At 42.7% G+C, this 15,937-nt stretch overlaps 1 protein-coding gene across 5 annotated transcripts in view; it reads left to right on the forward strand.

Moving 5' to 3' along the window:
- DOCK2 (dedicator of cytokinesis 2) overlaps positions 1 to 15,937 on the forward strand; it is a 418,519-nt gene that overhangs the window by 49,839 nt on the left and 352,743 nt on the right. For all 5 annotated transcript variants that reach the window (XR_009610788.3, XM_060634987.3, XM_060634989.3 and 2 more), the window contains exons 8-13: positions 38 to 192; positions 4,688 to 4,769; positions 10,417 to 10,552; positions 13,131 to 13,206; positions 14,180 to 14,256; positions 14,849 to 14,974. Coding sequence is in view for 4 of the 5 variants with exons in the window: in XM_060634987.3 (XP_060490970.1) it covers positions 38 to 192; positions 4,688 to 4,769; positions 10,417 to 10,552; positions 13,131 to 13,206; positions 14,180 to 14,256; positions 14,849 to 14,974 (652 nt within the window). In the remaining variant the exon portion in view is untranslated. The remainder of the gene's footprint in view (positions 1 to 37; positions 193 to 4,687; positions 4,770 to 10,416; positions 10,553 to 13,130; positions 13,207 to 14,179; positions 14,257 to 14,848; positions 14,975 to 15,937) is intronic.

Below are 15,937 nucleotides of genomic sequence, written 5' to 3' on the forward strand. Positions count from 1 at the left end.
TTCTCTACCTTCCTCCTTTTTTCCTGCCACCTCTTAGTCAAAAGACCAGCCAGATTATGGAATGTATTCCCGGATCTCCTCATCCCCCACCCACAGCCTCTATGTCTTTGTGAGAAACTTTGTGTGCAGAATTGGGGAAGATGCTGAGCTTTTCATGTCTCTCTATGACCCCAACAAGCAAACTGTCATAAGGTAGGTGTGTTCAGTATTGCCTGACTTCTGTGTATATGGGAGGTTGGAGTTAGCAGAGTACAGAACATCCTTTTTATTCCTGCCATCACTTGTGGAGAAATTCCCACCTGGAAGAGAAACTGAGCCTGAAAATGTGGAAATAACTTTTTATAGGATGTACCAATCAGGTGGAAATATTACCACCAAATTTTTCCCATAGTGCGGTTATGGTTACACAGTAGGGTTTTGTAAATAGGTTTGTGATTCTGGAAAACAACCAGAGGTAATGAGATTCATACAGGTGGCATTGGATAGATTAAAATTCATACTTTTAAAATAGGAGATGGATAGGGGGATGGGTGAAATAGGTGATAGGGATTGAGGAGGGCACTTGTGATGAGCACAGGGTGATGTATGGAAGCATTGAACCACTAGATTGTGTACCTGAAACTATTGTAACACTGTGTGCTAACTAACTGGAATTAAAATAAAAAAAAAAAAACTTAAGTAAAAAATAAAAACAGAACAAAATAAAACAAACAAAAACAAAATAAAACACAACCAGAGTTAAGAAATGAGTGGTGAGGGCGGTACCAGGTTAAGAATGTGGGCTCTGAGATCTGCCTGAGTTCACATCCTGGCCCCACCATTTACTCTTTCTTAACCTCAGGCAAATTGTTCATCTTTCCTAGCCCTGAGTTGCCCATTTGCAAAATGTGAGAGCCAACCTCACAGGGTCATTTCTTTCAGACATCAGTGAGAAGCACAGAGCCTGGCACGTGGTGCTCCAAGAGGCTGTGGCTATTATTATTACTACTTTAACTGGTTGCTCTCGAGAACAGAGAAAGTAAGGGAACCTTCAGTGCCTCAGCTTGACGAAGTGAACACACCTTTGAGAATCTCCAGGGAGGAGACTCTGGTATACCTCCAGCCCCCACTACTAGGCCCCTGGCCCCTGCTTGTGGTTTAGAACATCCTTCCAGGTGGTGACCCTGCTGGTCTCCTCCATTGGGGTTTTGGGCCAATACATAGTCCCATATTTGAAGGCCCAGTTAACATATTGGAAGAAAGCTGGAGCATAATTTGTCTGCCTTTATGGAGAAAGTGGTGCCTCTCTAGCTTGGTTGTTATGATTAAATGAGACCATGTACAATGCCTAGTGAAGAGGAGTACTTTAGAAAATAATGGCTTTTCTGGAGACATTTGTGAAACATGGAGGGACTGTTCATCTAAGGAGAATGAACTGAGGTCTGTACATGATATCATTTAATTCCCTTTACTCCATGTCATTTGGGTGAGGAAATGAGGCTTGGGGAGGTCAAGTGACTAGTCCAAAGTCATACATATGTATTAATGGTGGAACTGAGATTTCTACTCAGGTCCATCTATCTAACTCCAAAGACAAGCTAGTTCCCACTTTAGTATGTCACCAAGGAAAGAGTTGTATCAAATATCCTGAATGGTTCTCATCAGAGTGTCAGCATTGTCATGGTAGAAAGCTACTCTTTATAGCAAACCTAAATCCCTAACATTAAAGAGTCAGCCTAATTCACTTAGTGGGCCTCAGTGAACACTGGAAGTGAGTGTCCCTTTTCCCTCAGAGCCCATCTTGAAATGGTCTGTGTGTCATAGGCCCCTTGCCATTCCCTGTCAGCTTTTCCCAAGGTGCCTGTGACAAAGATCCTGAAAGTACTCAGAGGACCCTTCCTGCCTCTCAGAAAACATGTTTCCTTATATTCGAACTGGCAAGGGTGCCTGGCCTACTGGCCTATCTAAGTGATGGATGACCTGAGCCAGCTCTGTAGAAGGAGGCAATGGATCAGTGACAAGGCAGCTCTGTTCCCTGATGTGCCATACAGGATGATATGCTCAATGGGGCATGCCTGAGTGATGTCTCTGAGAGTGCCAGATATACAGGGAAGCCCTCAGGAAACTGAGAGATGAGGAAGAGAGGGAACAAAAAGGGCAAAAACCAAAAGAAAAAAAATGAGAAAGAGAGAAGTAGAAAACAAAGAAAGATGAGAAGAGGCATGATACAAGAAAGGGGCAGGGGAACTTGAAAGCACTCCCTATGTCATTCTGACTCTGGACAGCTGTTTTTTCCGTAAGAAATCAATCTTCTCCCCTCTTACCAAGCAGGTTGACATAAATGAACCAAAGACAAGTTAGGGCATTCTCAGTGTGGCCCAAATGTGAACTGGGAACAATTTGGCTGAGACAGAGCTTTCAATGTTGGGATAAATCATGGTCCGATTCCAGTGGATGCTTAAAGAGAAGTTTGGGAAAGCTAAGGTAAATTTTTGTAGGACAAAAAAAAAGAAGCATCTTAGACATCGAGCCAGTGGCAAGGCTAATTTCAAAAAAAAAAAAGAAAAATCTTGAGGAGGAGTTGGGATGGTCCTCCCCTTTCTTGGAGGAGACTGTCATGTGCAATAGATCTTACCTGGCTCGGTGCCAGGTAGGCCTTTGGTCTTACCACCTAGTACTTGCTGGGCATGGATGGATAGGGCCAGCTCAGCCCTCTAAGTTGCTTTTCTTATTTATTGTATTTCCCCTAGAAGAAAATTGCTAGTGCCTGATGTTTAGACCTAACAGGCTGGTTCTCTGTTGGTCATGCTACATGTGATCAAAGGTCCTGGGAAATACCCAGGTATTTCACTGTGACATTCTGGAGATAACCAATGGGAAATAATAACAATTATTATTATTATTATTATTATTATTATTATTATTATTTTATTTATTTATTTTTTTGTATGGAACCTTGGAGGCTTCTTGGTTAGTTTGCTGAAAATTCCACTGAAATATTTAGAACTTACTAAGGAAAGAAAGAAAGAAAGAGACGAAGGGAAGGAGGAAGGAAAGAAAGAAGGAAGGGAGGAAGAAAAAAGAAAAACTACATTTAACTTGATTGAATTTTAACCAGTGGTTAATCTAGAGCTGTGTTCATTTTGTTATCAGTGCCATTTCCCCCTTGACCTTGCTTAGACTACTCTCATCAGTCTTCTAGAGGTGAGTAGAGAGAGAGTAACAAGACATCAGAGAGAACAAATCTCTAAAAACAAGGGACTTCCCTTAACTTTGTTAAATTCTTAATATTCTTTTTTAGGATGATTTGGATTTTGAGCTTTACTTTGTTTTTATCCTAATTCAAGATAATGGGCATTTATTTAACACTAACTATATATGCTCCTGTATGGCATGGCAAACCTTATGACTCAACTCATCAAACTACTAAGTTTCTCCTAATTTTCCCAGTGTGGCTGGACTGACTAGTATGTACCCCACAGGGTGGGTATGGTTGCTAGAAGATGTAAGATGGTAAATGATCATATGTCAGAATTGTGTGACTGCCCCTCCTAAAACCTTTCAGGGAGTATCCATTACTTTTAGGATCAAGTCAAAATCCTTGGGTGACCTACAAGGCCTACATGGTCTGTCCTCTCTAATTTTTCTCTTACCACTTTCCCCTTGGATCTGGTTTGTATTTATTTTTATCTTATTTTATTTTATTTTATTTTACTTTATTTTATTTTATTTTTTTGTTTATTTATTAATGTTTATTTATTTTTGAGAGACAGAGAGGCAGAGTGCGAGTGGGAAACAGGCAGAGAGAGAGGAAGACACAGAATCCGAAGCAGGCTCCAGGCTCTGAGCTGTCAGCACAGCTGAGCCTGACGCGGGGCTTGAACTCATGAACTGTGAGATCATGACCTGAGCCGAAGTCAGACACTTAACTGACTGAGCCCAGGCACCCCTTGGATCTGGCTTTTAGGTGCATCAAGCTCCATTCTGCCTCAGGGCCTTTAAATGCATGTTTGCTTTGCCTGAAACATTTCTCTTTATCTTTTCCTGACCGACTTTATTTACATGTCATATCCTCAGCAAAGACTTCCCTGAGTACCCAGACTAGGACAGACTTTTTTGATATACATTCTTGTAACACTCTGAACTTTGTTTTGATAGCACAATTGCATATAAATAGTTGTCACAACTGCATTTAGATAGTTATTTCAGTGTATCTCAGATAATGACTAAGGCCATCTTTGGCCCATCATACTGTGACATTCCATTCAAGAAAACAGTCCTATGTCCAATGGATCATTTTAAAAAATTCAAATCTTTATTCAGTCTTGAAAAGGGAATGAGATGAGAAGGGCAAATATATTCTTAATGTCCAGCAAAATATACCAAAATCCTTTCCTCCTCATCTCTTCCACTCTTAATAATGCTACAGAGAATGCTGCTTCTCTTCAAAAATATTAGGTACCTGGGCCAGAATTTGCTTAGCAAATGGGGGAGGGAAAGAGACTATGAATGCACACATGTTATTGATTCTTTGCCCCCGTCTCTGTTAGTGGTGATCTCTTAGAGGGAGGGACCACATCTGTCTCAAACACTACCGTGTCTCCAGTAGCCAGCATGTGTCAGGCACACAGTAGAGGCTCAGTGAATATTTTTTCCAAAGCAGTGTTGAGCCCCAGGCAGTAACCAGTTGCCACTCTTCTTCCCACAGTGAGAACTACCTGGTGCGATGGGGCAGCAGGGGCTTCCCGAAGGAGATCGAGATGCTCAACAACCTGAAGGTGGTCTTCACGGTGGGTGTACATTCTTCTTGTAGCCATCTTCCACACTCACAAGGATACAATCTTGGAAGTAAGAGGCTGGCCACTTGATCAGGAGGGAGCATGACCATGGGAAGGATTTGTGTTCTGGGCTTTCTGGAGAGATTCAGAACAGATGGGGGGCTGGGGGGGGGGCGGGTGTTGTGTGCCCTAAAGAAGCTATTAGGGAGGTGGGTCTTCCCCTCTCTATATCTTCTTCCCTCTTTCTTTCTCACTCATGTGCACACTGAGAATACACACAGAGCGCTGTGTAAACAAGCACAGACTCCTTCCAGCAATAATGTCTGCGTGAACTAGATACAGCAGCTATTCTGATTTATCAGTAAATTCATTGGTTAATCTGAGTTCCTTTCTTTGGCTCAGACTTTCTAAAAACCTTTCTAAAATGTATCAGAAAAAAAAAAGAACTCCTAAGAACATTGGCTGCCTTGATAAATTGTATATTCTGAATAAAATTAAGTCATAGATGACTAAAGATCTTAATGGATCCCTGAGATCATTCTTCCAAAAACCAATACTTGCTGGGCAAGACACATGTAGAAATGTTGAAATCAATTGTTAGTTGGATGACTTATTTCTGAGAGTGAACCTGGCTTTTTAGTTGTGGGAAAGACAAACAGTGGAAATCAGAAGATAAGGGTTATTATTTTTAGCAAAGACTTTTCTCTTGTCCTATATCCATGAGGGTGTGTTAAGAGTGTTATCTTAAGATACCTAAGGATATTGGTGTTCTCTGCAAGATCCTTTGGAGAGAAGAGCATTTATGAGATTTTTCACTCTGATGCATGTGTTAGCAAGGAAAATTACAGAGGAGGAGTCAGGGAGGGATTTGGGCATTGGCCAAACCTATGAGTTTGATCCAGGAGTGACCGACATGCTACATTAACCTATGCTGCTCTACAATAATTTTCCAGTTACAGCCCATTAAGTGCAATGTCTCATGTTATGTCACAATTAGATTGGAGTGCAGCTGATTTATTTTGTTTGTTATTTCCTGAAAAATGGGCCAGAGGCATGGAATAAGATCAGAGTCCTAATTGCTTAGACAAAGTTTTCCTGGCATATATAAATGTGTCTCAGTCATGTTTATCTATTATTAGTTAGAAGGAGGAGCCTATTTATTTTCTTGATAAATAGGAAAGTCCCATAGGGCCTCCTGATTAAACCAGGAGACAGATGTTTCACGAGAAGGACAGGGACAGGGAATCAATCAGTGATTCATTTTGCAGAGAACCAATTCATGATGTAAACATGCAGGAAAGGGCATCGGTAAATTTGTGTCTCTCAATATTAATGAGAATGTGATTCTGCTTGCATGGAATTCTGCCTGGGCTGCTATGTCTTCTTCCCACAGCAAATGAACTTGGGAACCTTGGTTGACTGGTTTAACAGGCTGATATTTCTCTGTCTTGAAATGATGGAAGTCTTCATTTTGGGACAAGGAAAGTCATGATGCTCTAACTTCTTTTATTGATTCAAGATCAATTCAATGAGTACCTAACATGTGCTTTGTGCTAGGTATTGGGGATATAGCATTGAATAAGCTTATTGAACCTTTCTATCATGGTATGATGGGGGGAATTCGGAAAATAAATAAATGAGTAAATAAACAAGAAAATGTCAGAAGGCAATCCATGCAATGCAGATAATTAAAACAGGATGATATGATGGTGTTTGACTAGGACTTACTTTCAATTGGACATTGAGGTGATATTTAAGTTAGAGATGAGATGAGACTTGGCAGGTATGTGCCTTGCTGTCCTTATTTATTTTTCTCTGGATGTTAGCTCTTTCTAGTTTCTTCTTTGAGGGCAAAGCCCTAGGAGCTGGCACATGAGTCGGGCCAATGGTGAACTTCCCCTCTGTCTCTTTTATAAGCATTCAACCCCTTAGATCTGTAAGAGGAAGGCAGAATATACTACCAATTTCCCTAAGAATTTGCCCCCTTTGGGGGTTGTTGCTAACATACAGGAAACAAGACTGAACAATAAAAGGAGTACTAACGAATTACTAAATTGGGTGACACATGTTTTAAGTTTTATTGCACTGCCTCAACTTCCCTAATATGTCTGAGTTTTATAAGGTCAACGTAAAAATGAATTAGAGATACCACAAATTGGAACACAGTTCTGAGGAAGGATCACACATTTATACACTCTCCAGAGAGTAACAATGTGTTTGAGCATTTTGCTGTGCTTGCATAACATATTAAGATGGTCTGGGTGCCTGGGTGGCTCAGTTGGTTGAGCATCCAACTTTGGCTCAGGTCATGGTTTCAAGTTCATGAGTTTGAGCCCTGTGTCAGGCTCTGTCCTGACAGCTCAGAGCCTAGAGCTTGCTTCAAATTCTGTGTCTCCCTCTCTCTCTGCCCCTCCCCCTCTTGCACTATCTCTCTCCCTCTCTCTCTGTCTCTCTGTCTCTCTGTCTCTCTCTCAAAACCCAGGCACCCCTATGTTTTTAAGTTTATTTATTTATTTTGAGAGAGACAGAGACATTGTGAGTGGGGGAGGGACAGAGAGAGGGAGAGAGAGACTCCCATGCAGGCTCTGCACTGTCAGCATAGAGACTGATGCAGGGCTTGAACCCAGAAATCTATGAGATCATGACCTGAGCTGAAATCAAGAGTCATACACTCAACCGACTGAGCCACCCAGTCACCCCAGCTTAATTACCTCTTGGAAGGCCCTATCTCCAAATACATTTTCAGGTTCTGGGAGGTTAGGACTTCAACATATGAATTCTGAGGGGACATAATTCATCCCATAACATCTAGGGAGGATCCTTTAGGTGCCAGGGTCTTTGTGACTCTGGAATGCCTCTGAAAGATACCAAACTAGATGTTTCAAAAATATGAAAATTTCTAATGAGAGGGGGGAAGTAATTAGGGATGAAAATCATTATAAGGGAAGCAAGCCTTGAGCTCTTAAGGTTGGAAAGGAATTGGATATATAGAGGAGTAAGAGGTAAGTATTTGAGGCAGAGGTGTGGACAGGGGGCTTAGGAAGAAAGATTGAATCGAAAGTGAGCATTGTGTGTTTGTGGAGCAGTAGCGGGATCTTTGTGACAAAAATAGAGTACTTACATGCAGAGAATAGTGGGGAATTGGTCAGGTAGGACAGCTGGAAATATATTATGTCTGGGATCTTTCACGTCAGCTGGGGAAGATTAGCACTAATAGGGTAGGAAATAGGGAGCTATTAAGGTTGTTTCGGGGAGAGAAATTAAATAATGAACATGGCTTCTAAAGATGAGTTTTTCAGGGATATCAAAGTGGTTGGGAGGAAGGAGGCAGACAGGCCAGAGAAGAGGCTTTCCAACCATCTGCATGTAAGATAATTGGGATCTCAAATTCAGTTGCCAATAGGGCAAGGCAGAAAATACAAATGAGTGGCTGAGCTTCCTTAGCCAGAAAGCCTTCTTCTCCCCTAACTTTCCTCTCCCCTTGCCCAGTAGAGAGACTTTGAGGAGAGTCAGGGAGCAGATGTCCATTCCCTCAGCAGGTGAAAGGACAGCCCTTGTATCAGTCAGAGTTCTCCAGAGAACCTGAACCAATAGGATATATATGTAGGTTTATTCAAAGGATTTGGCTCACAGGATTGTGGGGACTGGCAAGTTTGAAATCTGTAGGGCTGGCCAGCAGGCCTGAAATTCAGGCAGGATTTCTTTATTACCGTCTTCAGGCACAACTCGTCCTTCACTGGAAAACCTCAGGTTTGGGTGCTAGAGGTACAACAGCGAATAAGGCCTCAAGGCCTTCAGCTGATAGGATGGGGCATATCTACATTATGTATGGTAACCTCCTTTACTTAAAGTCCATCGATTATAGATGTTAATCGGGCCTACGAAATACCTTCACAGAAGCATTTAGACTAGTGTTTGACCAGGCAACTAAGCACCATGGCCCAGTCAAAGCTGGTGCATAAAATGTGGCCATCACGGGGGCGCCTTGGTGGCTTAGTCAGTGACTTCAGCTCAGGTCATGATCCCAAGGTTTGTTTTGTGGGGCTGAGCCCTGTGTTGAGCCCCATGTTGGGCTGTGAGCTGACAGTGTGCAGCCTGCTTGGGATTCTTTCTCTCCCTCACACTCTGCCCTTCCCCTGCTCACTCGTGTGCATGCTCTCTCTCTCTCTCTCTCAAAATAAATAAATAAACTTAAAATAAAATTAACCATCACAAGCCTGAAGCAGGAAGGTGTGGACTACATTGGGACCATGTTTTGTCCCCAGAAACTCTGCACACCCCCATGCTCTTCTTTCCACACCATACACACTGAGAGCCTGGGGATGGCTGCTTTGCCTGGACCCTGGCTCTTATGTGAGCTGACAGGCTATTCCCAGTGCATATGCCTATATGAGGATTAACTTGGAGGAAAAGCAGCTATTCCCTAGTGAGGCCAGGCCCAGGATTCTCTGCTCGGACACCAACAACGTGCCTTGATCCCATCTGGAAGGGGGTTCCAAGAACATTGAAGCTTTTAGATTTGAGCAGGACACCCAGATACTGAGGTGACCTGGGTGGTTTTCCCTCCCGTGTATCTTTCTAATGGGGAGAGAGATATTTTGTGGTAGTTAGGTTTATGGACTTTGGTGTTAGAATGACTGGACAGTGTCTCCAAGGACTAAGGTCATGACCTCTGGAAGCCCCTTGTCTTCTTCGTGTCTCAGTTTCCCCCTCTGTAAAATGGGGTGCAAAAACAGTATCTACTTGAGAGAGTTGTTAAGGATCAAACAAGATGATGGCATGTGAGAAATACAGCACCGTGCAGGACACATTAGTGTAGTTCACCGGTTTCAGTGTTCTTCCTTCATGGCACACACCTGAGGGCACTCAGCTGTCCCCCTTGAAGTTAGCTGCAGCTGCCTGCCTTGCTTTGGCCATTGAAATGCAAGCCAAAGTGATATGCCTTGTCTGGGTGGAGGCTTTAAGACCAAAAGGTGATTCGCCACATTTCCTTCCCCTGCTGTGAGGACAGTGGAAGCACCTGTTCTGAGGAGATGGCTAGCCCGTCAGCTAGAGGCCCAGGGTGGGTAATTGAGCAAGGTGGGAGAGGAGTGGGTGGGGGGCAGCTGTCTGCATTTGGCATTCAGCCTGAGCTAGAAGTAAACTTCTGTTGTCTTATAAAGCTCTGAGATGCTGGGATTACTTGTGCCACAACAACCCATTCCTGATTGATATACATACGTCAGGTGCTCAGTGAATGTAACTATCGGGAGCTTTCCCTCTTCCTTTGGCCTTCTCCCTCAGTAGTGCTGAGTGGTGATGAGACAAATGAAGTCATTTGTAGCAAAAGCTATTTTGGATCCATCAGCTGGCATATAGGAAATGTTGCCTGTATGACTGATATTGTACTTCTATCCTCTTCTCATTGGTTTGAAATTGAAGAATGGGGATTGAACACCAGAGACCTGTCACTCAGTTTCCTTTCTAGAACTTTCTAAAACTCACAGTTCTTATCTATGGAATGGGTGTATTGTCTTGTTTTCAGCCTTTCCTGTGACTAATTGTATGACTGGTCCTTGTACACTAAGTGCTAAGTACATCTGCCCCAGAATTTGCTATCACTAGGCTTCCTTTTCTACTTCTTTAGACACATGGTAACTATTAATTTCCTGCCCTACAGGACCTCGGAAACAAAGACCTCAACAGGGATAAAATTTACTTGATTTGTCAAATAGTCCGAGTTGGGAAGATGGATCTCAAGGATACTAATACAAAGAAGTGCACGCAGGGACTGAGACGGCCCTTTGGGGTTGCAGGTAATGACATACTACATACCATTAACTTTTACTGGAGTGCACATTTTATATGGCTGAATTTTAAAGATTCTTTCTTTCCCTCTCCTTCTTGCCCTCCCCACCAAAAAAAAAAAAAAAATTTATACCAGACAGCTCCTAATACCTACATTTCTGGTGACTAAATAAAAATAATTGGTGGCTAAATCTAGATTTATGATGAAGGCAGTGAATAATGGATTCCTCGTGTCTGCAGCAGAGTGTTGGGAGAGCATTGCAGTCTGAACATTTGGCGCCTTTGCTCCCCAGCGTGGTGAAGGAGGAACAGTTCGGGTGGGATCTAATTATGAGGCACAAATCACTTTTTAAAAAATATCCAGGACAGGAAATGCAGTTACACAGAATGAGTCACTGGCCACACATCTAAATTCTAGATGGAAGTGGACGTTTGGAGAGTTGGTGTGACCAAATGAGGTTGCTTTAGAGCAGCCTCACCTCCTCATTTTTCTCCAAGCCTTAGCTCTCTCTCGGGGTTTCCAAGGCTTCATCATTCTTTAACCACTTTTATGGTTTTTGTTATATTTAACTATAACTTGCATTATTATTTACCTAATATATTTTCTTTTAATTAGCCCACTTTAAACTAAAGTACACTTTTTGGAAGACCATTTAAATACCTGTGAAAACAGCTATTTTATATGCCAGTTTTATTTCTTTTTATTAAAATATGCTTTTTTGTTTTTTGTTTTGTTTTTTGGCTTTTTAGAATGAGAGAAAGTGCAAAAGAGCGGGGGGAGGGGGAGGGGCAGCAGGAGAGAGAGAGAGAAAATCCTAAGCAAGTTCCAGTTTCAGTGTGGAACCCAACACCAGGCTCGATCCCCCAACCCTGGGATCATGACCTGAGCTGAAATCAGCAGTCAGATGCTCAAATAACTGAGCCACCCAGGTGCTCCTAAAATATACTTTTTAAATCATGTACCATTTATAATTCCTCTGTATCATCTCTAAACCCTGTGTTTCAGGTTCTTCGTTCAAGATACCCCGATCTGTAAGCACAAACCAGCTGGCTCTCCAACTAGTCCCCTGGCACTGCTTGCAAAGTGGTGGAGTAGATGAAGTTAGCTTATAATGACCTAACTGGTTTTTTTTAGCCTGGCATTGTTGCTAGCTAGATAGTTAGGTGACCTTGGCAAGCATTTTGCCCAGGGACTTAGTTTCATTATCTGCAAAATGAGAGACTTGGACCGATTGATCTGTGCCCTGCTCTGAAATGCTGATTGTATATAAGGGATATTCCTGACATCGTAGTGTCCCTGTTAAGGCAGTGAGGGTTCTTCAACCTTACCTCAAACCATGCCTTTGTCCTCATCTGTAGTCTGCGTGCTCTTTTGGCTTCAGGTGAAAGCAATTTGATGTAACTGAAAGGTTCAGGCATAGATTGCTTCAGGCATAGCTGGATCCAGGAACTCGAATTTATATCTCATTATCTCTCAGCTCCTATGTCCTCTTGCTGACTTATTCTGAAGATGACCGTCCAGCTAGTTGGCAAAATGTGGGCCATCTGTTCCAAGCTTGCATCTTACCAGTTTAGTAATCTAGCGGAAAGAAAACACCTCTTTCCCGTTGGTTAGTAGAAGCCCCAGGAACATAAATGTAGGCAACATGCTCATTCCTGAAGCACTTACTCTGGGCATGGGGATGTGGTCCTCTGACTGGACAAGTCATATGAACAACTCTGGAGCCAGAGGGAAATTGCTACACCCAAACCATGCTCACTGAGAATGGGCTAGGAGGGGTGTCTGTTGATCACAGGAGTGGACAATGGATTCAAATAACAGTTCCCCTTCCTTCTGTCAACTCCCTGACTCCCCTCTTCAATTAAATGCAGTCATTGGCTGATTATTATCCAGACAGTTTTAATGAGCTTGAAGTGTTTGAGGTATTTCATGTCACTAGGGTTTTGGCTATATTTGACTAGCTGTTCTCCATGCCCCTCCCCTGCCCTCACCACCATTTCTATAATCCCCTCTCTAATTCAGGAGTTCTTCACCTTGGTTTTATGGGCCTTTAGTGGCTAATTTGAGGTGAAATTTCAGAGGGTCCAAGATCCCTCTGGAATTGCAGGGTTCAAAGATCCTGCAGTTAAGTATTTGTGCATATGAGCATGTTTATGAAAAGGGAGCAAGTAGATTTCATTAGATTCTCAGGTCCCATAGGGAGTCCTTGTGCTTGGGTTTTGTAGGCACAGTAGACACCCAATATATCTATGTCAAATCCAATCCTGCTTGTTTAATTTCATAGACACTCTTCTGATTCTTTTCTCTTGGCTTTGGCTAAACCACAGTCTCTTGGATATTTCTGTGGCCTACTGACCTCCCAACCTGCTTTGCCCAGAAGTGCTTGCCAGGTGCTACACATTATGAACCCTTGCTGTCTGAGTATTGTCTGATTTTGGCTTGCTTGCTTTTTAAGACTTTCTGACCCAACCTCTCTTATCCTATAGTCTCATCCCATTGATATCCCTTCCTGGGAGCAGGAGTGTGTAAGTCATTAATTCTTTTTTTTTCTTTCTTTCTTTCTTTTTTTTTTTTTTTTTTTTTAGTTATGGACATAACAGACATCATCAAGGGGAAAGCAGAGAGTGATGAAGAAAAGCAACACTTCATTCCTTTTCACCCGTGAGAGATTTTCCATTTGTTTCCCTTCTTTTAAACCACACCCTTCCTCATTGAAGGCTGCTGGAAAGTAGGCTGTAATTCCCTGAGTTGGCGATGGGCCCATTGGGCCTCCCAAGAGGAGGGCCGTAAAAGAACGAGTGTGTCTCTGTGCCAAGGCACTTGAGACCAACCTGCTTTTCACATATTCGTTCATCAACTGTTCTGTATTTGACAGAGTTTGATTGACATCTGGCAGAGGGCTGGGCACTGCAGTAGGCATGGGGCATGAAGTGGTTAATAAGATAGACGTGGCCCGTCTTCTTGGATCTTATACTTTAGGGAATTAAAATATATTTTGGGGAATATTTTGGGGAATTGATGGGGAATTAAATAATCAACAAAAGATTAATGCATTGATTACAAGTAATACAAGAGCCATGACTCTGTGAAGCAATAACATATCAAGAACACAGAACAGGGAATCGTCACCTGGTTCTCACGGATGGAAATATCCATGACTTGAGAGGAGGGTAGTGAGGAGGGTAAATGTCCTTTTCCTGCTCTGAAAAGGTGTCTGTAAGAAAGCAGGACCTCCAGTTTGAGAATGTTGTCTTTACTCTGTTACCCCAAGAATGTCCAGGGAGTATGGTGTTTTGTTATTGGCAATGAGGTCAGTGACTCTCATTAAAGCCTTTGCCACCTTACTGAACAGATGTTCCTTTTGAGGGCTTGGGAATCCTTCCTTTCCAAGAGTCTTCCTAGGGAAAGAAAAATGGCCTCTACTTATAGCAATGATGTTCCCAAATCTCCGAGCCATGTTGCTTTGTGGCATTTCCTGATGGCATCTATGCTGTCTGAGCTGTAATGGGCAGTCTCACTTTTCACCTAAGGTGTATGGAGGGCCTGGGTGACTTTCTGGAACACATGGAACCACAAGGTGGGGACCTTATTGACAGTGCCGCATGAGCATTTTGTGCTTTCTTTTCCTTCCCAGAGTAACAGCTGAGAATGACTTCCTCCATAGCCTGCTGGGCAAAGTCACAGCCTCCAAGGGAGACAGTGGAGGGCAAGGTAAAATGCCACAATGTGCCCAGTGGACTGGGCTCTGTCTTGGGAGCTCTTGATTCTTTGGAAAACAGTTCAAAATCCTAAATCCTGGGAAACATAGCCTTCCTTCTAGACAGACCATTGTGAAGAATGGAAGCATGTGATCTATGGAGATGGAAACCACATCTCCTGAATCTGGGAGGCATGTCCTAGTGCCTAGAGGAAGAGGGGAACTGATATATCCTATCTCTTATGTGTCAGGCACTCTCATATATCTCCTTAATTGATTTAATTCTTCCCACATTCCTGTGAGATACGTGGTATCTACCTCACTTTACAGAGGCTAGGCTTAGAGAGGTGGGTTAGTTTGACAGAAGCTGACATTGCTAGAAGGCACCAGTGGGATTCAAACCCACAGATGTCTGGCTCCAGAGCCCATCTGCTTTCCACCTTCCTTCCTCCTGGGTTGGGTCACTGCTTCTGAGATTGTTTCTCTCTGCTTCCAGTGGTGTCCTCCAAAAGGAGCTCAAGGGAAGAAATGGTGGGGGTTGGGGGTGGGGGCAGCGAGATGAGAATACCTTGAAGTTGCCTCTTCATGGTGAGCGTTCCCTTCTAGGCCTCTGGGTGACCATGAAGATGCTTGTGGGTGACATCATTCAGATCCGCAAGGACTACCCACACCTGGTGGATAGGACTACTGTGGTGGCCAGGAAGCTGGGCTTCCCAGAGATCATCATGCCAGGTCTGGCCTTCTCCTGGGGTGGGGGAGATCTAGCTTGTCACATCCATTTTCCCTTTAAAAAGTCAACTCCTTACTTTTCTACTACATCTTTTCTGTTTCTTTCCCTGAAGGTAACCACTGGAAATGATTTTTGTATATCCAAAAATCTTCCATACATTCACATAATAAAGACAAACACATAAATATACACACATGTACTTTTTCCCCTCACAATGGGATCACACTTCATATGCTTTATATACCATTACTTTACATACTTTATATAGAGTTCTCTGATTTGCTTTATCACTTAATAATTTATCATGGACATTCTTTCTACTTTACTACACATTGAATAATTCTGTTCTTTTGGGGAGGATATGTCATTCTCTTAAATTTTTAAACTATTTTTTTTTTTTATTACCAGAGGACTCCATGCTCATTGTAAAATGTTAGAATAGCATGAAAGGGTATAAAGTGAAACGTTAAAAGCTCCCTCAAATCTTTGTCTCTAGAAGTAACTGCTATTAACATTTTCTGAACGTGTATATAATAAAAAAAATAAATAAATGAGATGATATAATAACATTCTTCTGAAACTTCCCTTTTCATCTTAATCCCGTCTTAGACTTGCATGCATAGCTGCTCTCACTTACTCCTCCTCCTCCCCACAGTGTATAGTGGTCCCCTAGGGGCCTGCCCTGTGGTTCATTTGGACCTGCTTTACCTGTGACATCAACTCCTTGTGCATTCCCCTGTGGGGCTTTCCGTTCTGATTGCCCCCCATTCCTGAACACCTCCTGACCCTCCTTCCGTGTTCCTTGGGGACTCGAAAAGGCACTCGATCTTCTGCACAGTGAAAGATTGTGTGGCTGACTGTGGTTGCTATTCATGGGCCACGATCAGCTCCATTGGAGCTTTCCTTTGCCTTTCCAGAAGGTGTCACTAGAGGATGGAAATTAAATGATTTTAATGGGGAGAAAA

The sequence above is a fragment of the Panthera onca genome, chromosome A1 (genome assembly GCF_046562875.1).
Source record: "Panthera onca isolate mPanOnc1 chromosome A1, mPanOnc1 haplotype 2, whole genome shotgun sequence".
Taxonomy (NCBI): Eukaryota; Metazoa; Chordata; class Mammalia; order Carnivora; family Felidae; genus Panthera; species Panthera onca.